General features: G+C 38.7%; 1 protein-coding gene across 1 annotated transcript; it reads left to right on the top strand.

The window, feature by feature from the left end:
• Positions 1-241: 241 nt before the first annotated feature.
• Positions 242-19,118, top strand: LOC137277968 (proton-coupled zinc antiporter SLC30A2-like). Its single transcript, XM_067809987.1, has 9 exons — positions 242-547; positions 7,416-7,474; positions 8,057-8,167; positions 10,805-10,951; positions 12,765-12,918; positions 13,179-13,479; positions 14,594-14,699; positions 16,348-16,482; positions 18,709-19,118. The coding sequence occupies exons 1-9, from the start codon at positions 387-389 to the stop codon at positions 18,852-18,854; spliced, it is 1,320 nt and encodes a 439-aa protein (XP_067666088.1). The 5' UTR covers positions 242-386; the 3' UTR covers positions 18,855-19,118.
• The last annotated feature ends 7,198 nt before the right edge of the window (positions 19,119-26,316 follow it).

Here is a 26,316-nt window from a genome sequence, read left to right as displayed (position 1 = left end):
TCGATCATCCTCACTTTGTTTTTTCACAGACTAAGAACCCAAGTCAAGATGCATTCCCCAGATTTGCTTAGCGGGTTTCACAAATGCATCATCAATTAGAGTTATACCCCTTATTAGAAAACAACAAACTCCTTTTCAGCGCGTTACCGTCCGGATACCTTTGCGAGGAGCTGCAAGTTCAAATCTCAGGGTGCTGTGAGGAGTTTTAAACAGTCTGACAAACTCGCACATGACCTCGCCCGACTTTATTTCCGTACACAATATGCCCTGGGATGACCTGATTCAGAGATTGTTATCTGTGCATTAATAACTCTATATTGCCATGCCCAGCTAGACACCCTACTCCCAAACTCAGGAACTTTTCACTTTCATCGACAACATAAACAATGTCCAATCTTGATACAAGCGTTTCATGGACAAACCCTTCCATTCAGGACGATGACAGCGAGAGCGAGAGTGACACTTCGGCGAGAACCCCACATCGCTGTACTTCAGTTGTTTGTCACTGTGATGCTGATGAAACAAGGGAGCTATTGTCCCCTTCAAGGTTGATATGATTGTGTAATCACCTTCTCCACGGCTGTCACTGTATCAGGCCATGTACAGATACGGAATACCGGATGTCACGTCACTCAACCCAAACGCAAAACCTAAATCTTACCCCAACCCTAAACCAAAGCCCAATCCTAACCCTAACGTAAACTTGCTTCTTTGAAAGATGACAGGAAGTGTCCGGTATTCTGTAATCTTGCCGCTCGTGACACTATTGATAGTGTCATATTCGGAGTTCCGATAAGAATCGGATGCAATCACTCCAAAATTTTTATACCCAAATACGGGATGGGTAAGGGATGATATGCATTGCTGAAATTATCTGTCATACAGCCATAGATAATGCATAGATGGTGGGGGTAAAAAAAAAGTGTTATGAAGTGAAAACAAAAAAGTGAAGTGCAGTGTGGAGGCACGGCCAACGCCCACATAAATCGCTTTATTGAATCATATTAATCATGGTACTTACATTTTGTTCACATCCCCTCACAAATATATTGGAAGGTATCTGGTAACAGGGTTTATGTGTACTGCTTTAATGCTTTGGTAATTTTGAGAGCCAGTTGGAACCCATTTGGAGCAGTGAAAAGAATGTTGATAATTTCCTCCACTCAGGATCACCAATGTTTATACCTGTCTACATACTAAACAGGAAAAACACCTGTTTGGAACAGAAATTGATGGTTTGGCTCCAGTGTTTTCAATCTAAAGCATGTGATGGTGTTTCTTGTTTCCCTGCCTAGACAAGGCATTAAGAGTAGCTGCCCATCTGAGCCTGCTGCTGCCTGAAGCCCTTAAAGGGGCACTAATGCGGAGCAATTTCCGTGGACTGGTGTAAACTTTTGTTATTGTTTTTCTCCCGTGAGTACCCGGATGATATCCCAGAATTCGTGACTGGTTCGTGACCTCTGCTGCGCAGTCCATAGGCGCAACTGATAGTTTAATTATAGACAGATCAACTGAGGTGATGTCATTTTTTATTTCATTACAAATGTATTATGAAAACAAATGAAACACTTTGAAGGTTAATCATCTGCCAGTGGTAGAAATGGTAAAACAAACCTATTAGGACGGAAAAATAACGAAGCCAATGTACGTCTCTATATTTTGCCTCATAACCCTAATTAGTTTATTCTCATATTTGTATGATTCTGAAAATAAATAAATGAACACACGATCTGCTTATACTCATAGTAAATTTCTAACATAACAGCAACATTTATACATTGTATAGATTGCCAATGTGCTATTTCACACACATACGCGATCTAGTGTCTGTTTTCTGTCATACAGATTCTGCTGAATGCTACAACAAATAAACTAAAACAAAATGCAAATAATGAATGTAAAACAGACTAATTTTATAGCAACAATGTCAGGCTACTACCTTGTTCAGGAGTGTATCCATCAATATCCACGTAAAAGAAATCGTATTCCATTCATCTGCAGCTGATACATAATCCTGCTCTGTGTCGCGTGTCTTGCAACTGTCTCATTTGCGAAAAAGTAACACATCGTTTCACGTCTTTCGTTACTGAAAAACAGATAAACCTCTCATTGGTCTCCCAAGATAGCACACCTGGCAACTAATTGCATGATGTCCACTATTCTAAGTAATTTAGTTAACCAATAATGAGCAATCAGTCAATCAACGCAAGGGTGGTTAATTCTTTGAAGGGAGGATGTTGTTTTTGCACTCACACTTTACGACAGGGTGTTTTCATCTACACACTCTGCCTTTTGACAAATCCGCTAGAAGATAAAAGTAATTAATCAATCAGTGTGTTATCGGTTAATCCTTTGATCGATGTTTGCTTTTGTAACTCAGCTGATAAAACCTCTTGCATCACTTACATGCACATATTACATAACATACAATACATTTGCAATTACAGACCTTAATTTATAATGTTGAGTATTTACTCCAGACAGGAGAAATGCCAAATGGGAACCTTTGTTGAGTAACCGAAGTGGTGTTACTACTAATTATACTTGTTAAAAAGTCATTAATTGACCATCCAGGGAATGGTGACAAATGACACGTGTATTTACACCATCAAGCGCGAGTTACAGCAAGGAAGATGTAATCTCTGTGTCGCATGCAGCCTGAAAACACTTATGGGCGGAAACTGTTTTGCGGATACCAACGGAATTTCGTTACATAAGGAATACACACAGGCATTTACTGTGGACATAGGTAAATAGGTGAAATAAGGGTTTTTTACGTAAGAAAATTTTCAGATTTCTCTACCAAAGGCAAAGTCATCGTTTTTTGTTTACGAATTCAAATAAATCAACTGTGTGTTTTTATTATCATAAATAAGAAACCATTGTAGCTACCATAGCTACCAAAATTTACATATGATATTTGCTATCACAGCTCAACCAACACTCAAAACTACCTAAATATAAAGCTTTGCAATCTTCCGTACTGAAACAAATGGCTTGCTACGTGCCTGTAGACATCATATTTTCATGTAACATGATTAAATATCGAGGTTAAAAACGCAGAAATAGGATCAAATTGGATCAGTAACTATACCATCCAAGCATCCGAAAAGTACTACACTGCTGGGATATTTGGTTACGATCGGACAAGGAATACCATGGATATTTTTAAACAAATGGCATATGATGGGCATCCGGCCAGGAGCCCAGTTCCTTTGTCCGTCACGGTCGAAGGAGCGGGCGCTGACCAAATTGCGGTTTGGTTTCGTAATTAGACCGTTGGCGAGAAACATTATTCGCTCCGCATCAGTGCCCCTTTAAACTCTACAGGCCCATTTTGTTAAAATCAAATAAAAAACAGAAAAGACCACACTGTACACAGTTTCTCACTTTTTCAATTTGTGAAGTTTATGGTGCTCAAAGAAGTTTTTAGTGGTTAAAGACTGTTGTTGACTTTCCCATGCGCAAAATGTGGAAATTACAGAAAGTGAAATTGTAAGTTTTGTAACATGCTGAACCATGGTGATTTTCGAATGTTAATAGGGAAAAACGATAATGGAAATGTCATTGTTGAAAATAGTGCATTGACAGATAATTTACTGAAGGTCACAAGGACCTGCAAATATTTGAAACTGCTGGCCAAGTGCAATACCTCACCATACCAAATTCTCTCTCCTCACATACACATAACTCTGTGCTTTGGCATGTTGTCTCCACCAACAGGCTAAACCCCAAAGACACGTATGTACATAATCAGTCTTTCTCCGTTATGAATCAGGCATTTTGAAACAATAAAAATAGTTAAATCACAGTTAAACCCATCTCCCACATTTATGACCATTACTTCTACTCTGGAAAGAGAAAAGCGTAGTTTTCAAAATGTTTATTCCACAATTGCAGACTGTGATGCATCAGACCTGTTGTCTTTGTAAAACCTTCCCCGAGACTGTACTGATAGCTGTATGTGACCTGGCCTAGCTTATGTAGTAAAAGGTAACAGATAAACACATGATAAACATGATAAATCATATCAGTATAGACAAAGGCTCTTTGTGTTAAAAGTGTAACTTTTTATACTCATTTTGGATGCAGGTACTATATCCTCAAACCTTATCCGAACACAGGACCTTTAATTTCAAATGCTGACTATGATATGCATGACTAATAAACAGTTTACAAAAACAGGTGTCTCACAGCTTACAAAGTTTTCTGGCATGTAGTAATGGCGTCATTTATTGCTGTCTTGATGATGAATATTTTTATTATGTCATGCCAAACAAGCCAAGCGTTCTTTTGATTCAAGATGTAATCTTGTAAGTAGTTAAAACAAACCAATCTTCACTGAGATATTGCGCAACAAGGATTACTCATGAGCCGTTCTCTCATGTCACAAGTGTCATGTGATGTATCACATAGCTGCATCCTCTATGGTCAGAAGTATCTGTTTCAACTATGTAAGTCAGCACGACAGGGCTTAGTCGCAGTGGCTTTGCAGGCACATATCTATAAATTATCCCACACCAATGAGTTATATGCTAACTGAATTTCTTGGCCAAGAAATACAATGAAATTTATTGACATGTGTACTCAGTGATTTATCTTAGGTGAAGCAGAGTTAAACTGTGCTTGTATTGATCCATCTTTATGTAGATTTGGTGGAGTTCCAGATCGGGTTTTAGAGAGGTGATAATTATTATGTTACACAGCTGGATATATTGGATGTTTAAACAGTAATTGTGTCAGCAAAAGTTCGTTCAGCATGATACCTGCACATATATCAGTCTAAGTAAACTTAGTCTCAGTACTTTTTGTTACACTCCACTACTGAGTCCAAGAACACCTAGAAGGATGATGTGTCAGGTAACCTTTGTGATTGACCACAAGTATATGTGTTCTCTGTGTTCAAATATGATTCACACATTTGTCAAGAAAAACAGTTTTATGTCTGTATAAAATATTATTTCCCATTTCCCTTGAATTCTTGTCTTGCAGAGTCTGTTAAATTATCCAAAATGATTCGATTAGAATTGATCTTCAGCAAACTATGCTCGTCTTAAGAGTTGACTAACAGGATTGAGTTTTCAGGCTTGCTGACTTTGTGGACACTTCATTGTACCCTGATTGCATAGATTAATGCTTATGATGTAGATCACAGGATTGTCAGGTCCAGACTTGATTATTTACAGACTGACACCATATAGTTGGAATATTGCTGAGTGTGGCATTAAGCAACAAACCTCTTAAGTAATTCTATAAACAGTAAAGAGGGATAAATCATTGACTCATCAGTAAAAGTTTTCAAGCAACGTGTTCTTTCATCATTCAGGCAACAGGCATCAGTAACTGGTTTAAACGTTTAAAGTCAACCATGTCTATGTGTTACTTTGCTTTTTTTGAACTATTGAAAACAATTCTTTTACCAAACTATTGATTGTTTTTCAAGACTCCCAGCAACATATTAGTCTGGCATACAGACCCTGAAGCAAATATATCCAAGAAAGCCCATGCAAGTTTAGAAAATGTGGCAAGTCTGAAAATGTAGAAAGTCTCTGTGCTCCTTTTTTTTTGTATTTATAATTTTATTTAAACACTTATATTTTCTGTAAAATGTGTATATTTCAGTGACTAGTTGTTTGTTAAATGAATGCTCAGAAGTCAGAAGTGACATAGTGTTATTGCTTTAACATAATGTGTATGTATTTCCGTGCTAACACCTGTCATGTGACTATATGTCAATGGATCCATAGTTCATTTGAAATATATACAAGGAAATTGAGAATTAGCAATCCAATTGCATGTGATGTAAATGAACTGTTGCCTCCTTGGCATTGTGAGGTGTCACAGTAGGGTAACAAGTGCTTTTCAGATTTACTTCCAATGCCCCCCAACTCAGCGGTATAGGGATGACAGTGTGTTATGCTCCATGAACGCGATGGAGGAAATGAGGTATGCAAATTCGTCTTGAAGATCATGACTGTGTTATATACCATGGTTGCAAAATCCATTTAGGTGTTGGGGCTGTGGGCCAGCCTAGTGGTTTACGTGTTTGTTAGTCATGCCAAAGACCTGGGTTTGAATCCCCCTTCCCCCCACCCCCCGGGTACAATGTGTGAAGCCCATTTCTGGTATCACCTGATATATTAGAGGAATATTGCTAAAAGTGGTATAAAACCATGAGGTATACAAACTCGTCTTAGAAATGCCTGTTTTATGGCTGCTAATGGCGGGCTTACAACATTATTTTATAGCCAGCCCTGTGCGCCAATACATTTTCCATGGGTGCGGAACATATTTCGAATACAGTTTACAATTGTGGTAGCTAGATGATCAATGTCTGTATAGTTCATGATCAATCAAACTCTTACTTTCACAGACCAGCCAACCCATTTATCTAACACTAAATGTGTTTGGTCTAGAGAATGTTTTCAGCTAATGAATAATGTCGTCCTTTTCTCCTTTTCTGATTCAGATGGCAGTGATACTAAATGAATCAAAAGTGACCACCAAGTTATGATTTTATTAAATTTGCTTTTTTAAGTTTACCTCATTTCAAGTAGGTCATTAATTACTTTATTTTAACACCATATCTCAATTTCCTATTTTTAATACAGGGCTGATTACATGCTAACAGGGCAGGCAAGACTTTTTATTTGTTATCAGCCCTGTGGGCCTCCTTGCATTTTTAAGAGTTTCGTTAGCACCTATTCATGACAAAGATCATCTTGAAACTGATCCCATCCTCATGTGCTGTCTTACATTCTTTTTCTATTCAAATTTACAACTGTTTGGTATGGTGTTTTAGTTAGTTGTTTAGTGCCATACTCGGCAATACTCCAGCCATATGGTGTTAGTCTGTAAATAGTCACATCCGGACTAGACAGTCCTGTGATATCATGAGTGTTTGGTGCAGGGATCTATTTAAAGAAATTTGATGGTCACCAGAGCCCACTATGTACAGTGTATGGTAGCAGGTCATTCCTTGTGAAGAGGGTGATTTAAGTGGCTGTGATGTTTGATTAATATTTTACTGAAATTAGGATCATTCAGGTGATCATTAGTGGTGCTACAATACTGACATATACCATTCCAAAAACTTAGGGGATATTGGATTGACAAAATTGATAAAATGCTAATGATGAAGCCAAAGAGGAATTAAGGGAAAATGTGACAATTTATTCCATTTCTTTGAAAATGTTTCTTCTGTATGGATATATATTACTCTTTCTTATTATGGAATTGCATTGGCTAGTGGCATACTTGCAAAATGGAATATCCCCTACTCTTTTGATGGTATGTGTTAGAGATTGTGGGGTTCACTTTGAGTACATTTCTAGGTTTGTCAAAGGATACAAAGTAGAATAATTCTTATTCCAGTTTTCATTGATTTATTTATTTCAGAATATGTTTCTTTTCAGAATAAACTCCACACCTCAATCAGTTGACAACAGCCCACTCATTTCATCCCTGTCATCCGGTATGAAACATACTGCAGCTTATGAATCTTAATTCACCACCAGAATAATGCAAAATAATGCGAAAATAATGCAAATGATAACAGAAGTAATGGCTACCTTGAAAAGTTTTCTGAGACAAGGGCAACCTCATTTTTGGTGAAAAGGCTCACAATGTGGTCTATGTACAAGGATTGTTACCACTGGTCAAATCAGTCTTGTTTCACCTGTAATCAGCCTTCAATTTTGAGATTGTTTGACAATTCTGCAGAGAAGAAAGTTCTAATTACATTAAATGTCAAGGCTTCATCAGCAAATATTGGTACGACATGGCACTGTACATCCTGAAAAGTGCAGTCTGTATCTTAGGGATATCATGCAAACTTTATTAAGGCATTTTACTTACTAATTCTGAAAAGAAGTAAGTCACTCTTTTTGCTTTGGGTATAGCTGTGTGGAGTTCATTTCATTATGACACACTGTTTTAAAAAGCTAAACAGTAACTATTGTGCTTTCAGTAAATTTTTTGTGGAGTTAAATGTAGTTCAGTCATCATCATCATCATCATCATCATCATCATCATCATCATCATTTTTTCTTTTCAGGTAATCATTGTCATGATGATACGCCACTAGGAAAGGTGGACAAGAGTGCTCGACGGAAACTCATAATAGCCAGTGTCCTGTGTCTTCTGTTCATGATTGGAGAGATTGTTGGTAAGAATCTTGTAAAACAGAGGCTTTGCTGCACTCAGATTTGTAGACCAAAATTTCTGGTAAGACAGATGAATTTGCAGTCTTTTTACTGCAGATAAATACTGTTGTTGATAAGTATCCTCTTTTTCTCCGTTCCCAAGGAAATCCAAACGTGTCTTGGCAAATGGGTAGCTCAGTCAATATGTTATTTCATATTTCTTTGAGTGTATCATGCTACCATGATACTATGCTGAAGTCTGTCTGCCATGACAATGTACCAATAACTTTCACTTTGAACAAAAATGTATCTAAAATATAGTGACATTAAGATAGTGAATCCTCATAATTTTACCATGCCAATTGCACATTTAAATCACAGAGTTTTATTCAACTTTGGATAAAATTTGTTTAATAAACCATCATAGTTTAAAATCGCTATTACTAGCACATTAGATGAAACACTGAGAACAAGTAGGGTTAAGTTAGCACTTAGTGTACTTGTTTCACTGTTCCAACTACAGCGCTTACTCCCTTGTATTACAAACCAGTAATAGCGACTTGAAACTATGATCGTCATTAAACAACTTGTATCCTAAGTTGAACAAATTTCTGAGATTTAAATGTGCAATTGGAAAAGTAAAATTATGAGGATTCGCTATCTGAATTTCACTTTAATTGATTTACCTTTTTATACCCCCAGCATGTAATGCGGGGTGATATAACCGACGCCTGGTCCGTCCGTCCGTCCGTCCGTAATCATTTTGTTTCCGGAGCATATCTCAGAAACTGTTCAATATTTTTAGACCAAACATGATGGATATAGTAATCTCAGCCTATGGTTGTGCCTTTTGCTATTTACAGATTTTTGGCATTTTTTGTTTTTCCTTGGAACATTTTGGTGTTAGTCTTATGGTGGAGTTGGCTTTGTTTCCAGAGCAGAACTCAAAAACCGCTCAATATTTCTCAGCAAAACTTGGCAGCTACATCAGTCAGAAACTGAAGTGGAGCCTTTTGCTATTTACAGGTTTTTGTGACTTCAAATTTTCTTGGTTTCCATGGAAACGTTTCAGACTTAGTCTCAAAATGGAGGGATGGGCTTCGTTTCCGGAGCACAACTCAAAAACCATTCAATATTCTTCTGCAATACTTGGTAGATTTATGAGTTTTAACCTATGGTGGTGCCTTTTGGTATTTACAGGTTTTTGTGATTTACTATTTTCTTGGTCTCCATGGAAACGTTTTGGACTTTGTCTCAAAAGTGAGAGGTGTGTTTCGTTTCCGGAGCAGAACTCAAAAACTTCTAAATATCTGTCAGTAAAACCTGGTAGATATGTGTGGCAGACCCCAGATAGGTGCCTTTTAGTATTTACGGGTTTTTGTGATTTATCATTTTCTTGGTTTCCATGGAAATGTTTCAGACTTAGTCTCAAAATGGAGGGATGGGCTTCGTTTCCGGAGCACAACTCAAAAACCATTCAATATTCTTCTGCAATACTTGGTAGATTTATGAGTCTTAACCTATGGTGGTGCCTTTTGGTATTTACAGGTTTTTGTGATTTACTATTTTCTTGGTCTCCATGGAAACGTTTTTGACTTACTCTCAAAAGTGAGAGGTGTGTTTCGTTTCCGGAGCAGAACTCAAAAACTTCTAAATATCTGTCAGTAAAACCTGGTAGATATGTGTGGCAGACCCCAGATAGGTGCCTTTTAGTATTTACGGGTTTTTGTGATTTATCATTTTCTTGGTTTCCATGGAAATGTTTCAGACTTAGTCTCAAAATGTAGGGTTGGGCTTCGTTTCCGGAGCACAACTCAAAAACCAATCAATATTTTTCTGCAAAACTTGGTAGATATATCAATCGGAACCAAAAGTGGTGCCTTTTGCTATTTCCAGGTTTTTGTGTATTATTATTTTCTCAGTTTCCATGGAAATGTTTTTGACTTACTCTCAAAAGTGAGAGGTGTGTTTCGTTTCCGGAGCAGAACTCAAAAACTTCTAAATATCTGTCAGTAAAACCTGGTAGATATGTGTGGCAGACCCCAGAGTGGTGCCTTTTGCTTTTTAAAGTTTTTTGTGATTTATTATTTTCTCGGTTTCCATGGAAACGTTTCAGACCTAGTCTCAAATTGGAGGGATGGGTTTCGTTTCCAGAGCACAACTCAAAAACCATTTCATATCTTTCAACAGATCTTTGCATATATATGAGACAGATCTTGAAATTGTGACTTTGCTGATTACAGATATATGGCATTTATATTTTTCATGAATTCCATGGAAACAATTCAAACTTAGTCTAAAAAAAACAATGAGTAACTGTGAGATCATTTGTTTTTTCAAACATGTGGGGGACAGGGATATATGTCATTTTCTGATGACTCTTGTTGTTTAAAGTGAAATACATTGGTGCGATGTCCAGTATTTCAGCAGTGAGGGTCCATGTAGGGCTTGGGTGGCCTGGTCGTCCAAGTTACTACAATTTCTGTGCTGGGTAGCCCCCCTTTGGAGTGCCAGGAGCCTATCATTGAATTTATGGGTACTATACACATGCTCCCTGGTGTAACCAAACTGCTCAAATTCTCCACATTAAGTAAACACATGTGATAGGATGTGTTCTAAAATCGGTTTAAGCTCACTGGTTTCTGTACTCGTTGTTTCAGGTGGTTTCCTAGCCCACAGCTTGGCTCTGATCTCCGATGGGGCTCACCTCCTCACAGACTTTGCCAGCTTCATGATCTCACTACTAGCTCTGTACCTCGGTACAAGGAGGTCCACTAAGAAGCTCAGCTTTGGCTGGTACAGAGCTGGTTCGTTACACTACGTGATGCAGTTTCCTTGAAATAGTTCTTACATGTTCCAAGCAAGTGTCAAACTTGCAGAGTGATCAGAGTCACAGGTTTTGACTCCATGGTTCAGGGATTATTATGACAAATTTGCTTTGGTTATGGTCGGTTCAGTTTGAAAAAGAAGAAGATATCTGTATTCAAAACTAAATTACATTACTTGTCACTAAGAATTGTGTGAGGTTGTTCAGCTATTTGTTGTGTGCTTATAACGTGTTGTTTACTGATCTGTTGCGATCGATGTAATGATATTGTGATGCATCTGTTAGCTGTCAAGTACAATCCCATAACAGGGTTCTGTCACAGATTTCAAATTAATACTCATGATTAGGAATAACTATTGATGGGGAAACAACTACTGCAATAGCGACATACTATTGCAACCAGCTATTGCAGTACTGTTGCAGTAAGTTATTTTCTCCTTGAATTGTATCACTGGAAGTCATTTCCCAAATGAATGTATAGATGATGTGAGATACATACAAGATGAAGTAGTCTCTTTCAATAACTGGCAAGAAACTTGAAACCCAGATCAAATTGTTAAAAGGTAACAGGGATGGATAAGTCTAAATCAAAGTGAACGAATCCTCATTTGTGAACAGATGTCAGTGACTAAACTATCCATAGTCACATACTATCCATGCATTGATAGTTTTTCGTTTCTGCCATCGATTAATTGCTGTCATTAACACAACAATTGCACCGATTGTTCAGTGCTTAGTTACAGCCCTCCTCATGTTACTCAACTTGGGGCAAATCAACTTCTATTTTGTTCCAAACTGAACCTCCCATTTCAGGTGTCCCCTGCTGTGATATTGCTGGAATATTGCTAAAAGTGGCATAAAATCAAACTCACTCACTCCAAATTGAACCTGTGTTTTAGACATTATGATACTTTTTCACATACTGTATTTAACATTGCATGTAATGTAATTATCATAAACTGCTCATTAAGTTTATGATGCCTTGTCTATTAAGAGGTAATTAGTTTACAGGAATCGTAGTACTGACATGTCTTTTATTGAAGTGATCAGAGCACATATGTTCCAGTATTGACCTCTGTAACAGGCATATTGGAACATCATATTGACCTTTGTAACAGGCATATCGGGGACCTCATTTTGACCTCTGTAACAGGCATATTGGGGACCTCATATTGACCTCTTTACCAGGCATATTAAGGACCTCATATTGACCTCTGTAACAGGCATATTGGGAACCTCATTGACCTCTGTAACATGCATATTTGGAACCTCATATTGACCTCTGTAACATGCATATTGGGGACCTCATATTGACCTCTGTAACAGGCATATTGGGGACCTCATATTGACCTTTGTAACAGGCATATTGGGAACCTCATATTGACCTCTGTAACAGGCATATAGGGAACCTCATATTGACCTCTGTAACAGGCATATTGGGAACCTCATATTGACTTCTGTAACATGCATATTTGGAACCTCATATTGACCTCAGTAACAGGCATATCAGGGACCTCATATTAACCTCTGTAACAGGCATATTGGGGACTGCATATTGCCCTCTGTAGCAAGCATATTGGGAACCTCACATTGACCTCTGTAACAGAGAAGTACTGGAGACCTTATATTGACCTGTCTGTTTCAGAGGTGCTCTGAATATCTGGTGCAGGTGCCCAGATATTGTCATGTCTGTTACAGAGATTGATTGAGACGCTGCTGCCCTAATAAACACGTCTGTTACTAGAAGTGTACAGGGGGCCGCCGCCCTCCTAATATTCATGTCTCTTTTACAGAGGTGCTTGGGGCACTGGTGTCCATCCTTCTTCTGTGGGTGCTCACTGGCATACTCTGCTACTCAGCTGGACTCCGCATTGTGGAAGACAACTATGAAATCAACGCTGATATCATGCTTATAACAGCTGCCTGTGGTGTTTTCTTTAATGTTGTGTAAGTTTTTCCATTTGCATCCATATAGTTGGAATATTGCTGAGTGTTTCTAGAAACCATACTTTCCGTATGCTGTTGTTTGTGACGCTTTCTTTTTGGCACATTTTTTAAGATGCTGCATTTTCAGATGCTTTTGTTCCTGTTGCTGCTGTTTTTGATGGTGTTGTTGCTGTTGCTGTTGCTCTTGTTTTTGATGGTGTTGTTCCTGTTGCTGTTGTTCCTGATGGTGTGTTGTTCAGTGACCAATCTCCCTGTTTCAGCCTTGGCGTCACCCTTCATCAAAGTGGCCACGGTCACTCCCATGGTGGTCTCTCCCACTCCCATTCTCACGGTCACTCCCACAGTCATGACCAATCAAATGAGTATAATTCCTTCAGTGAAGATGCTGCCTTCTCAACCAGCAGACGGAAGTATGGCAGCATCTCAGAGACACATGAGGAGACACAACAGCACAAGAAAAAGGACTTTAATATCAACGTGAGAGCTGCATTTGTCCATGTACTAGGAGATCTGCTTCAAAGTGTTGGAGTACTTGTAGCTGCTCTTATTGTTTATTTTAAGGTAAAAAACCTTCTATAATTGAATCGCTTGAACAGCATCCAATCAGAGAAGTGTGAGTGAGTGAGTGAGTGAGTGAGTGAGGTTTTATACCGTTTTTAGCAATGTTCCAGCAATGTTCCAGCAATGTAATGACGGGGGACACCAGAAAATGGGCTTCACATATTGTACCCATGTGGGGAATCGAACCCCAGTCTTCGGCGTGACAAGCGGACGCTTTAACCACTAGGCTACCCCACCGCCCCCAAACACAGAAGACCATATAATTGCCATATATGAACAATTGCTCCATACATCGGAAACTACTGCTTGACAAGTATTAGATGAGCCATGACCTGACAAATGACCCCAATTTGCATACATGGGAATCGCCTCCAGAACATTCATTTGAAACAAGGATAACAGGTTGTCGTCTGAATATTGAAAAGTTCAATTTCCTCGTGTGAATTGTGTCGTGGACTAAATAGCTCTACGAGACACATCTTAAACAGCAGCAGTATTGATTGTATTGCATGTGCTTAATCGCCAATCTACCTGTAGGAACCACGTGTATTCATCCAGATTACTTGCCCCGCCTGCTTGTCACAAACACATTCACTGCTCAGACTCAGATACACTGTATGGGGACTGCACAATATTGACCATTACTCTTAGTATCAGTTCTGGCCGATTCTGAAGAGTTATCTCGTAGCAAGATCAGTGGTATTTTAAAATGAGTTTCACATGTTGGCAAAAAAGGCACAAGGAACAAATGTCTCCTGGTGTTCTTGTTACTTCCAGGAGACATTTATTGCTTCTGTGTCCATTTTGCGAACATGTGAAACTTGTGTTAAAATACTTCGACTATACTCATGGTGTCGGTTAGTGTGTTAAAAACATGGTTTGAGGAGGCATGTAACAATTCTTACTGTATTTAGAGTAATCCTTCAGAACTATAATGCAACAAGTAAAGAGCCACATGATCAAAACCTGTATCACTTATCTATCATTATTGAGAGTTTCACAGTAAGGCATTCTTTACTCATTTGAATGTGAGTCGGCTTTACAGAGACATTGCCTTGCAAATGAAACTGTCTTGTATTGTATTATTACTCTGAACCTATTCCAACTGTTTCAGCCTGAATGGAAGATGGCTGACCCTATTTGTACATTTGTGTTTTCCGTATTTGTTGTTGTGACAACAGTGACTATTCTCAGGGACATCCTGGTCGTCCTCATGGAAGGTGAGTTATGTGCTGTCTTGAGTTTAATTGTATACATGGGAAAACCACATAAACTCTGTGCACCTAGAGGCTGCAAGAGTTGTATAATCCCCCGGGAGTTGAGATTGATAATACAAAGCGCCGTTGAGTGAGTGAGTGAGTGAGTGAGTTTAGTTTTACGTCGCACTTAGCAATATTTCAGCTATATGGCGACGGTCTGTAAATAATCGAGTCTGGACCAGACAATCCAGTGATCAATAACATGAGCATCGATCTGCGCAATGGGGAACCGATGACATGTGTCAACCAAGTCAGCTAGTCTGACCACCCGATCCCGTTAGTCGCCTCTTACGACAAGCATAGTCACCTTTTATGGCAAGCATGGGTTGCTGAAGGCCTATTCTACCCTGGGACCTTCACGGGTGACAAAGCGCTGTTGAGGTTGAGATCCTACGATTGAGGGAAAAACAAAGAACCTGTGACCAGCCAAGACGGATCTCAGCACTGTATGGATAGATTACAGTGATGATCATAATAATCCAAAGTTACAAAATAACATGATCATCAGGACCTGTTACCATGGTACCATTCTTCCTGTGAGAAAGTTGGACAACCATTAATAAAATGTTATGTCACTTTGGCCCCTGAGCTGACTTACATTGCTAGTGTAGATGAAGCATAGTCCTTCTGAAATAATTTGGCTTCATCATCACCTTTTCTGTTTTAACAACACAATCCACAATTTTTACCGGCAGGCTCTTCTAGGTGGTAGTGGTTATGTCTTCAAATGTGTAATGCTGCAACCTTGTGTAAAGCATTCGCTTGTTACACCGAAGACCCAGGTCTGATTCCCCACATGGTTGCAGTGTATGAAGCCCATTGCTGGTTTGCCTTGCCGTGATATTGCTGGAATATTGCTAAAAATGGCATACAACTAAACTCACTCACTCACTCACTCACTCACTCACTCACTCACTCACTCACTCACTCACTCACTCACTCACTCACTCACTCACTCACTCACTCACTCACTCACTCACTCACTCACTCACTCACTCACTCACTCACTCACTCACTCACATTCTATGTGATATTATCATGCAGATCAGAGCAGCATATGCTGGTACATTCAGCGACCAGTGTTTACAGTTCATCCAATTGTTCCATTATTTGGACTGGAAAACATGATCATGAGAATGTTAGTCTCTGAGTTGTGATAATCCATCAGGGCCCCATTCCTCAAAGTGATCGTAGCTCTACGACAGTCATACATCTATGTTAAAGTATGGGAGTTACGATCATCTTAGTGCTACGATTGCTTTGAGGAACCGGACCCTGGTCAAGAACATTTTATGAAAGTGAAATGAACAGTCCTGACATGAATTGATCTATGATAATATTTGCTTCAAAGAAAAATTCTGCATGTTCTTAACTCTGTCTCTGTGTCTGTCTCTATATATGTGTCTGTGTGTGCGCTTGCATGCATGAGTATGTGTGTCCATGTACATGTGTGCATGTTTATGGGTGGGTGTGCATGTGTGTATGTACATGTGTGCATATGTTGATGTATGTGTGTGCATGCATGATCACTCATGTATATGTGTATGCATGTATGTGTATGCATGTATGTACATACATATATCAGTGTAACCTTGAGGATCTGTTATAGGTACACCAAGGAATATCAGCTTTGCTGAAGTAAGGGATGCATTTTTCACAGTCAAGGGCATCAAAGACATTCACAATCTACGTCTATGGTCTCTCACCATGAACAAAACAGCACTGTCAGTTCATATTGCAGTTGGTAAGTCCAAACAATCATGATATTGTCAGAATTTGTATGTTTGTTTGTTGTTAAATACTACACTCAACAATGTTTCAGCTATGTGACATCAGCCTGTTTATAATCAAGTCTGGACCAGACATTCAAGTGATTGACATTATGAGCGTTCAATCTATGTATTTGCCATATGATAACATGCATCAACCATGTATTTGGGATATGATAACATGTATCAACCGTATCAGTGAGCCTGACCATCCAATCATGTTACTCAACTTTGCAACAAGCTTGAGTCGCTAAAGATTATTTGCAACCCGGATCTTCACAGGTTTGTAAATAAGAATGTGTATTTGGTGGTTTTTGTTTTGGTGTCATTCATCTCCATAACCTTTCCCCTTTTCAAAATCTTCACTGAAACGATAAGACACAGGACAAAGCCATGAAGCACTATTGTTTCAACATACATTTTGTTCTGGATTGAAATGTTTCCCACTATTTAATGGCATATGTTTCTTATAAATTATTGCACAAACAACACTTGAGGTCCCTATAATAATCATAACTATTTCTAAAGAACCTGTTTCCACACACTTGTGAATTCTCAAAGCAGTGACTCATGTATATCCGAGTTAGAACTGATCTCCAGTAACCCATGCTTGCTGTAAGAGGTGACTACTTGTTGAATCAGGTAGCCAAGCTCACTCGCTTGGTTGACACTTGTCATCGTTCCTATTTGCGTATATCAGTGTTTATGTTGTTGATCACAGGATTGTCGGGTTCAGACACGATTATTTACAGACCACCACCATAAAGCTGGGATTTTGCTGAGTGCTGCTTAAAACTAAACTCCCTCTTTCTCCCTCCCTCCCTCCCTTCATCACTCACTTACTGATTCAAGGTGACGACACATTATTATCCTAGGTAGTCCAACCTGCCTGTTGGACACAAGAAGGTTTTCTTCTGATTGATCAAGGACAATTTTGATCAAACTCACTTGCCAAAGTGAGACCACATGTATCACATGTGCTTTGTTGTGAGGCAGGACTGAAGTTCTAGGAACTCTAAGGAATCAAGCTGCCAAACACAGTCACCCTTCCAAGGACCCTTCCATGCCCATTGTTGCTTAACTTTAACTGGTTTGTGACCTGAACTCTATGCAGAGGACCACACACCACGACTTCATTTCCATCAAGGAAGATTATACAACCTCTTTGGCTTAGCAATAAAAGTTTAGACATGAGTCCACTGACAACTATGTATCACTGCAACCAGAGTTCTTACTCCAGAGTAGACATTTTTTCTCGATACAAATGAACAAAAGATGAGCTCTGCATAGCCCAGATAAATTACCGAAAACATTGCCCCTTCATTCTTGTTATAGAGATGATTTTACCTGCCATTTTCTTATTGCCTTTTAGTCTATATCTGTTTTGCAAAGACTACCTCCATGGTGTAGTAGTTAGAGCATTTGCCCGGAGAGCAGAAGGTTCATTTCCCAGTCTTGTCATATCATAAGACATTAAGATATGCTACCTGCCATTCCCTGTTTGGCATTAATGGGTACAGCAAGGACTGGCCAAATCAGACTCTGTATAATGTATCAGAGTGGCTTATTCATGCTTAACTGAGACATAATATCTCAGTACGATGGCATCATAAACCCAACTTAAGCCTGGGATAGTACAAGCATCCACACTTATACACTTGCATGTCGTCATAAATAGCAAAACAGTATCAAGTACAGCATTAAACGTGAATTCATATTAATTTTCAAATCACCTCTGTTTTTCAAATTTAGTTTTGTGATTTAGTGCACCTTTAATTATTAATGTTTTCAAAGTTATTAGCCCCTAAAGACCTACCATCACTTGAGACCGACTGGCCAAATGAAACCTCATTGTCGTCAGTGTGCAAAATAACCACTGGCCCAATGCAGCCTGACTCGACTATTTTATTAATTTCATGGGGTCATTTGGTGAATATATCACTCTTTCTGTTGTGATACACTTTTAAATCATGCAAGATTATGGCGTGTTGAAAATGTTCATATCAGCATTGTAGGCTAATGAATTATTTTGTGGGCTAGTATCTTTTAGACATAGCTAGGCTCACAGGCTAGCAAATTTGGAAACTATTTCGTGCACTCATTGTGACATAACTACAGATGAAAGTGTATAAACCCATTTCAATCCCTCAATCGGTGTCAAATTATTAGCTTTTTGACTTGAAATGCATTTTTTTTTTCAGGAAAAGATGTTGATCCTTTAAAAGTGATAAAGGTAGCATCATTCTTGATACAGAAGAAGTTTGGCCTGACAGAGACAACAATGCAGATCGAAGAGTACACCACAGACATGATGCAATGTTCACACTGCCAGCACTTGAAAGATTAAAGGGGAAACTGGATCTGACATTCATAAATTTAGGTCCTGAATGTATATCACTTCTGAATTCCACTCAAAGACTTGAAACATTAGACTGTGTGTTGTTACATATTTGTGATTGCTGTTGTATTGTCTTGGAAACATTATCAAGGAAAATGGGAACAGAATTTAGATGGGATGTCAAGTTTGGAGTACAGGGGTACAGTCTAATCCTATTGGACTCTAGTGTAACTTGGAGAAACCCCATCGTTGTAGTACAGTGTTGGCAGAGAAGAACTATGATATCTCCTATTAGACTTCAGGGTAACTTGGTGATACTCGACTTTGTGGTTCATGATTGGCAAAGAAAGCTAATTATACTATATTAGACTGAAGGGTTACTTGGAGATACTCAATTTTGTGGTGCATGGTTGGCAAAGAACGCTGATTATACTATATGAGACTTAAGGGTTAATTGGAGATAATCAGCTTTGTGGTGCACAGTTGGCAAAGAACGGTGATTACTATATGAGACTTAAGGGTTACGTGGAGATGCTCAATTTTGTGGTACATGGTTGGCAAAGAACGCTGATTATACTATATGAGACTTAAGGGTTAATTGGAGATAATCAGCTTTGTGGTGCACAGTTGGCAAAGAACGCTGATTATACTATATGAGACTTAAGGGTTACGTGGAGATGCTCAATTTTGTGGTACAGGGTTGGCAAAGAACGCTGATTATACTACATGAGACTTAAGGGTTAATTGGAGATAATCAGCTTTATGATACATGGTTGGCAAAGAAAGCTGATTATACTATATGAAACTTAAGGGTTACTTGGAGATACTCAACTGTGTGGTACATGGTTGGCAAAGAATGCTGATTATACTATATGAGACTTAAGGGTTACGTGGAGATGCTCAATTTTGTGGTACAGGGTTGGCAAAGAACGCTGATTATACTACATGAGACTTAAGGGTTAATTGGAGATAATCAGCTTTATGATACATGGTTGGCAAAGAAAGCTGATTATACTATATGAAACTTAAGGGTTACTTGGAGATACTCAACTGTGTGGTACATGGTTGGCAAAGAAAGCTGATTATACTATATGAAACTTAAGGGTTACTTGGAGGTACTCAACTGTGTGGTACATGGTTGGCAAAGAAAGCTGATTATACTATATGAGACTTAAGGGTTACTTGGAGGTACTCAACTGTGTGGTACATGGTTGGCAAAGAAAGCTGATTATACTATATGAAACTTAAGGGTTACTTGGAGATACTCAACTGTGTGGTACATGGTTGGCAAAGAAAGCTGATTATACTATATGAGACTTAAGGGTTAATTGGAGATACTCAACTGTGTGGTACATGGTTGGCAAAGAAAGCTGATTATACTATATGAGACTTAAGGGTTAATTGGAGATACTCAACTGTGTGGTACATGGTTGGCAAAGAACGCTGATTATACTATATGAGACTGAAGGGTAATCTGGAAAACACATGGACAGACACAGTGATGTTGAATATTGGTTTGGTTAGTCCAGTGTAATTATTTTAAGTTTTATGTTATTTCTTGAAATATGATAATTAGGCATCTTAGTGATTGTTAGAACTGGTGTACTAGTCATTGTTAGAACTGGTGTACTAATAGAGTTCACTGAAGGTGAGTTTTGATGTTCTGTGTCAAGTCCATGAACCCTCATAGTTGTCTAGCACTGTTCATTCACAACAATGTTTCTTAAGGGTAACAGTGAAGCAGACTTGGCATGAACATCCGAAGACTCCTGTTATCGTGAGACTATCAGACATCCACAGTTTGTTCCATCCACATGTATCTCAACTCCTTGCCATTGCTACTGTCTGTCAAACATACTTCCTGTTAGGAGGAAGGGGAGACGTAATGTTTTCTGCTCAGTACAGCTGCACGGTATTATCGGTATGCCAGTACATGACAATAGGTCTTTCAAGTGATGCGTATGGCAATATTTCTTCTGCAGTCCGGTATATTGGGTACAGTACATGTGATGTTTTAGAATCGATGACAATGCAACCTAATTTTGAGATCTTTGTTATCACAACCATAACATAGATGTTTAGGACTCCATAACATAGATGTTTAGGACTTATACTCTAGAAAATAGGATTGACATGCACAATTAGTGTCACCCACTGTCGATCACTTAAGCTCCCAATATATCACAAAACATGTCGCAATACGGGTACCAGAATTGCAATATATTACAGTACAATTTATTTGCCAATACACAGCCCCAGTGCTCAGTGCCTGTTTACCCAGACATCATCAGCGGCATGTCCATCCTCTCCTTGGCCTCCTTTGTCAGTGCACTAAGGTGATTGTAAGTCACTAAGGTAGCCATAGTTCAGTGTTAAAGAATGGGAGTTAAGCTTAACCTTAGTAAAGAGTGCTTTATGAGTCCCAGAGACATAACTTGTAACTATTCTGTGTCTCATCCAGCCTTCACATATGTTTTGTTCATCAGCTTAACAGGTTCCATTTACTATTTTGCAGTTAAAATCTGATTTTTTGTTTGTCCTTAAAAACAATTTAAACTTCATCACAAACAGCTGTAGGCTCGTTTCAAGCCATTACTCTCCAGTGAGTGAATACTTTTCATGAACCAAACATGTTTAGTGTACTGATGCGCTACAATAACTATTTTCAAGTTTTAATGCTTTCAAATTCTTCTAATGCCATGGAAAATTCCGTGTCATTCTGTTAAGCATAAAGCAACAGTTGATTATTGGAACATCTACAGTACAATATGTTATAAGCTATACTGTTGTTCCAGGTCAGCTAGCCTTATCTGCCAAAACGACAAGAAGGAACTGTGTGGTGCTGTTTCATGAATACATTAGTCAGGACTTGTGCTTGTATGTTTTGTTGTAATTACTTTTTCAGATTTGCCAACACATAAATTTATCATTACAACTTTAATGTATTGTAAATAAGGATCTGGGAGACATTGCATAAACACATTGATCTTTATCTCACCTTACACATGTATGTCGCTTTCAGATTGGCTAAGGGCTATTCTATTATTTTCAGTGTACCCCACTTACAGGCAATGCATTATTTTCAAGTACATCGCTGGGAATTCCGAACTCTTCTGGTGCTTCATGGTAGTACTTTTGTGTCTTGAATAACATTGAATCACACATGAAGCACAGAAATTACCGATGTTTTGTAATTGAAAATTGATGGAAGGGAGATAACTCTAAATCTGTTTACCTTATGTCGTCTGCAAAATGGTGAGTCATCTCGCATTCAACAGAAGTGCTTCAAACAGTTCAAAATTAAAATTCAGGTGTTCAGTAAGATAAATACGTTGTTCACTGGTCCCTTAGGGCCCATGGGCTCATGTACATGAACAAACCTTGAGGGTACATGAGCCAGTGGACCCCTCGCGACAAGTGAAAAACTGTATAGTGTAGAATACAATAGCATAGTGCAGCATAGTATGATATTCTGTGCTTTGGAATGTGCAAAGAATACACTCAGTATACAAGGCTTGGCTGCGTGCATATCATAGATCAGGCTAACACAAGTGAAGTGTAAATTTATGGTTAATATGATATTCTGTACGAATTAAACCAATGCAGTGTTTATTAATACTCAGTAGATGTGGAGGACTGTAAAACAAGGCAAACATTAGGTACAACCTGATTCCAGATGTCATGTCTTGTTTATCACAAGGCACTTAGAGAGTTGCTTCCCTTGTCATTCCATTAGATAAGGAGTTTGAAAAACTTGATGATAACCATTGATTTCTCTGCATCATTCGCCTCCCATCACTGCTTTTTGTCCCATCAGGTGCAGACTCACATGGGCGATATACTGTTTAAGAGTTGAACCCATCGAACTTTCACCTTTGTCATCGCAGCTTTCATTGTACATATGAATGTTATATTTCCCTTGTGCCATTGCCATATACCACACTATGCATTCCTACATTGTGCCTTGTACCATGTCATGTAAAATACTCTGGTCTGTGGACGTAATGAAGTGTGGGTTAAAAGGACACATGTTTGAATATTTTGTGTGTTCCCAAAGACTTTCATCAGTATGATGAAATGTTCATGAGGATCAGACTTGATCTTCACCAACCTGCTTGTTGTAACAGGTGACTGATGGGATTGAGAGGTCTAGCTCAGGTCAGTACATGTTATTGTGTCCCAACAGGATCAGGTGGTCAGACTCACTGATTTGGTTGACACATGTCATCGGTTCCCGATTGTGCAGATTGATGCTCATGTTGTTGATCACTGGATTGTCTGGTCCAGACTGGTTTATTTACAGACCGCAACCATATAGCTGGAATATTGCTGAGTGCGGCGTAAAACTAAACTCATTCACTCAGATATCAATGTTAATGATTGTCTGGTGCACACTCCTGTTTTGACCTGTGAAGATCCGGGTTAGAATGATCTTCAGCAACCCATGCTTGTTGTAAGAGGTAACTACTGGGGTCAGTCTTGCTGTCAGGTGACATGTCATGGTATCCCAACTGCGTAAATTGATGCTCATGCTGTTGATCACTGGATTGTCAGGTCCAGACTCAGTGATTTACATACCGCCACAATATGGCTGGAATATTGCTGAGTATGGCATTAAACAAACCAGCAAGTCAACCAACCAGCCAGACTCGTCTAGTGAATAAAAGCCGGATAGCTGGAATACTTGGTAAATGCTAAGGACACTTAACCTTGGGACCTATTTCATTGTTGTTGAAATGCTAGTTTTTCCTCACTTGTGATAGCTTTTTTCTTACGTTGTTTTCTGTGTAAACTGAAACCAGACCAACTGGTGTTTAACACTGTTGATATGCTATAGTGCAGTAATTATGCTTACAGATCTCAAAAGGGCCATTATTGTTGTGTTTATTTGTATAAATGTTTGTAAGGCCTTAAATGTTTTTTTGAGTAAGCATATGAGACGAATCATAACAAAAAGATACAGGAAAAAATTCTGCTATAGGGACCTCTCAAAATTTGTGGTGGTTCGTGATGATGCTTTGTATGGAGAGGGTGAATGACCTCCTTCGAATTAATGAACAAAGAAAGTGACTCCCTTACAGTGAATGGGAGTCAAATCCCCACCCCTGGGATTTCATAAATGCTTTGTTCATAGACAAAGGTGCATAGTACATTTGAAAATTGACATTTTTCTTATCCAAACAACAATGTCAGTTACCTTGTCAATTTGCGGTTTTTCTGTGATGGTATGACATACAAAGTTGCTTTTCATTTATTAGTAGCATCAATAGTAGTCTGAAAGTTGATGAGTAATAATTATGTCACATACAATGAATTTAAGGATATAATTTACTGTTGAAAGTGGTATGGCTTTACAAGGGTTTGCATTTTAGCACCCTATTTATTACATGTAGTTTGTAGTCAGTATTGTATTCTTTGTATATTATTTTTCTGCTTGTGCTATGTGTAAAATTAGCATTAAGTTGGAAAGCGCACATTACATCTACTCATCATCATCATCATCATTATCATCATCATCATCATCTTCTTCTTCATCTTCTTGACATGATAAAGTGATGATAAATCGGCAACATATTGATCACATTGTTATATAGAATTCAGCAGATGCTGGAGTAGATACATCGATCTGTAATCAAAATAATATACATTCCTTTCATTTTGAGGAGGTAATATGCAAGGGCAGAATGTTATTATTTATAGTTTTTGTTTCAAATTGCATTGGTCTGTTTACCAGAGATAAATACAAAATTTTCTGATGTTCATACAGCGCTTGTTTTTGATTTCTTGTTTCTTTAATGTTACTCTGGCCAAAAACCCAAGTATGAATTTGTGAATGATACTAAGCTTAATGATTAGCCACTTATGGAATGGAGTAGCCTAGTTGTTAAAGTGTTCGCTGATCACACTGAGCCCCGGTTCCAGTCCCCATGAGTACAGTGTGTGAAACCCATTTCTCATGTACTCCATCATGTATCACTGGAATATTGCTGTAAGCAGCTTAAAACACAAACACCTACACTAACTCAGTAACAATCTCATTTAAAGGACCCATATACAGAGATTAATCACAATTAATTTTGTCATTGGTGCACCTGACGCATATATTATAATCAAAACATATTTCTGTAGAATTATTTGACTGAAGTACTTGAAAGCAAACCTATCTTTTAACTGGTGTGTCATATTTCTGTACTTTTATTAATATGGGTGAGATATTAGAAGGGGTTCCTGCTAGAAATGAGTCAGACAGTGGTATCCCATGCTATGGGCTATACCTTTCCAAAACAATGTGTAAGAACTGAAACACTTTTCAGAGCAGCAGGAACATTGAACATCACTCTCTGATAGATCTGTATGAAACATTGACATGATTGTTATATTATCATACTTTGATTTAAAATGGTGGTACAAAAATCAGAAGATAATGTATTTGTGAAATTTTAACTACTTTTCATCATCACGGTTGGTTCATACGTGGGACGTCACCTTTTTTTTCATAGAAATATATCCCCAGCAACCCATGTTTGTCCCCCTTTGCAGATTCTAAGTAAGAATGTGAGACTCTAGCTGCCTGTGATTGTCCACCGCTGCAATGCGGAACTGGGGACAATGTATTCAGTAACATATGTGTGTACGTCCATATTCTTGTTAATATGGTATCTCCCAGTGTCTTCAATTTTGTTGATTACATTGGGTGATTATGCAGACACCAGTCTTTTCAGGCATCATTTGTCACCAAAAAGTAGTGAATATGTTATAAATATTTCATTCTTCCTTAGCAGCAGGGGACATTGCCATATTATTAGTAGTGGCAAACACTTGTGGTCTCTGCTTGGGGAATGCTGAGTAAGGATACAAAAGCCACAGCAACCCATGCTTGTCCCCTTTGCAGATTCTGTGCAAGAATGTAAGACTTAAGCAGCCTGTGATTGTCTCTGCTTGGAGATGCTGGGTAAGGATATAAGAGGCCCAGCTTCCCATGCTTGCCCTCCTTTGCAGATTCTGTGCAAGAATATAAGACTTAAGCAGTCTGTGATTGTCTCTGCTTGGAGATGCTGGGTAAGGATATAAGAGGCCCAGCCTCCCATGCGTGTCCCCCTTTGCAGATTCTGTGCAAGAATATAAGACTTAAGCAGCCTGTGATTGTCTCTGCTTGGGTATTCTGAGTAAGGATATAAGAGGCCCAGCTTCCCATGCTTGCCCTCCTTTGCAGATTTTGTGCAAGAATAGAAGACTTAAGCAGCCTGTGATTGTCTCTGCTTGGAGATGCTGGGTAAGGATATAAGTGGCCCAGCTTCCCATGCTTGCCCTCCTTTGCAGATTCTGTGCAAGAATATAAGACTTAAGCAGTCTGTGATTGTCTCTGCTTGGAGATGCTGGGTAAGGATATAAGAGGCCCAGCCTCCCATGCGTGTCCCCCTTTGCAGATTCTGTGCAAGAATATAAGACTTAAGCAGCCTGTGATTGTCTC

The sequence above is a fragment of the Haliotis asinina genome, chromosome 3 (assembly GCF_037392515.1).
Source record: "Haliotis asinina isolate JCU_RB_2024 chromosome 3, JCU_Hal_asi_v2, whole genome shotgun sequence".
Classification (NCBI taxonomy): Eukaryota; Metazoa; Mollusca; class Gastropoda; order Lepetellida; family Haliotidae; genus Haliotis; species Haliotis asinina.
Note: the sequence above shows the minus strand (reverse complement) of the source record. Positions and strands in the feature narration are given on the sequence as shown.

Bases quoted from the DNA above. Each gene is read 5' to 3' on its own strand.
- LOC137277968 (XM_067809987.1), top strand. From the start codon at position 387: ATGTCCAATCTTGATACAAGCGTTTCATGGACAAACCCTTCCATTCAG. The intron at 8,168-10,804 runs GTAAGAATCTTG...TCGTTGTTTCAG, and splicing joins CATGATTGGAGAGATTGTTG to GTGGTTTCCTAGCCCACAGC. The intron at 16,483-18,708 runs GTAAGTCCAAAC...TTTTTTTTTCAG, and splicing joins GTCAGTTCATATTGCAGTTG to GAAAAGATGTTGATCCTTTA.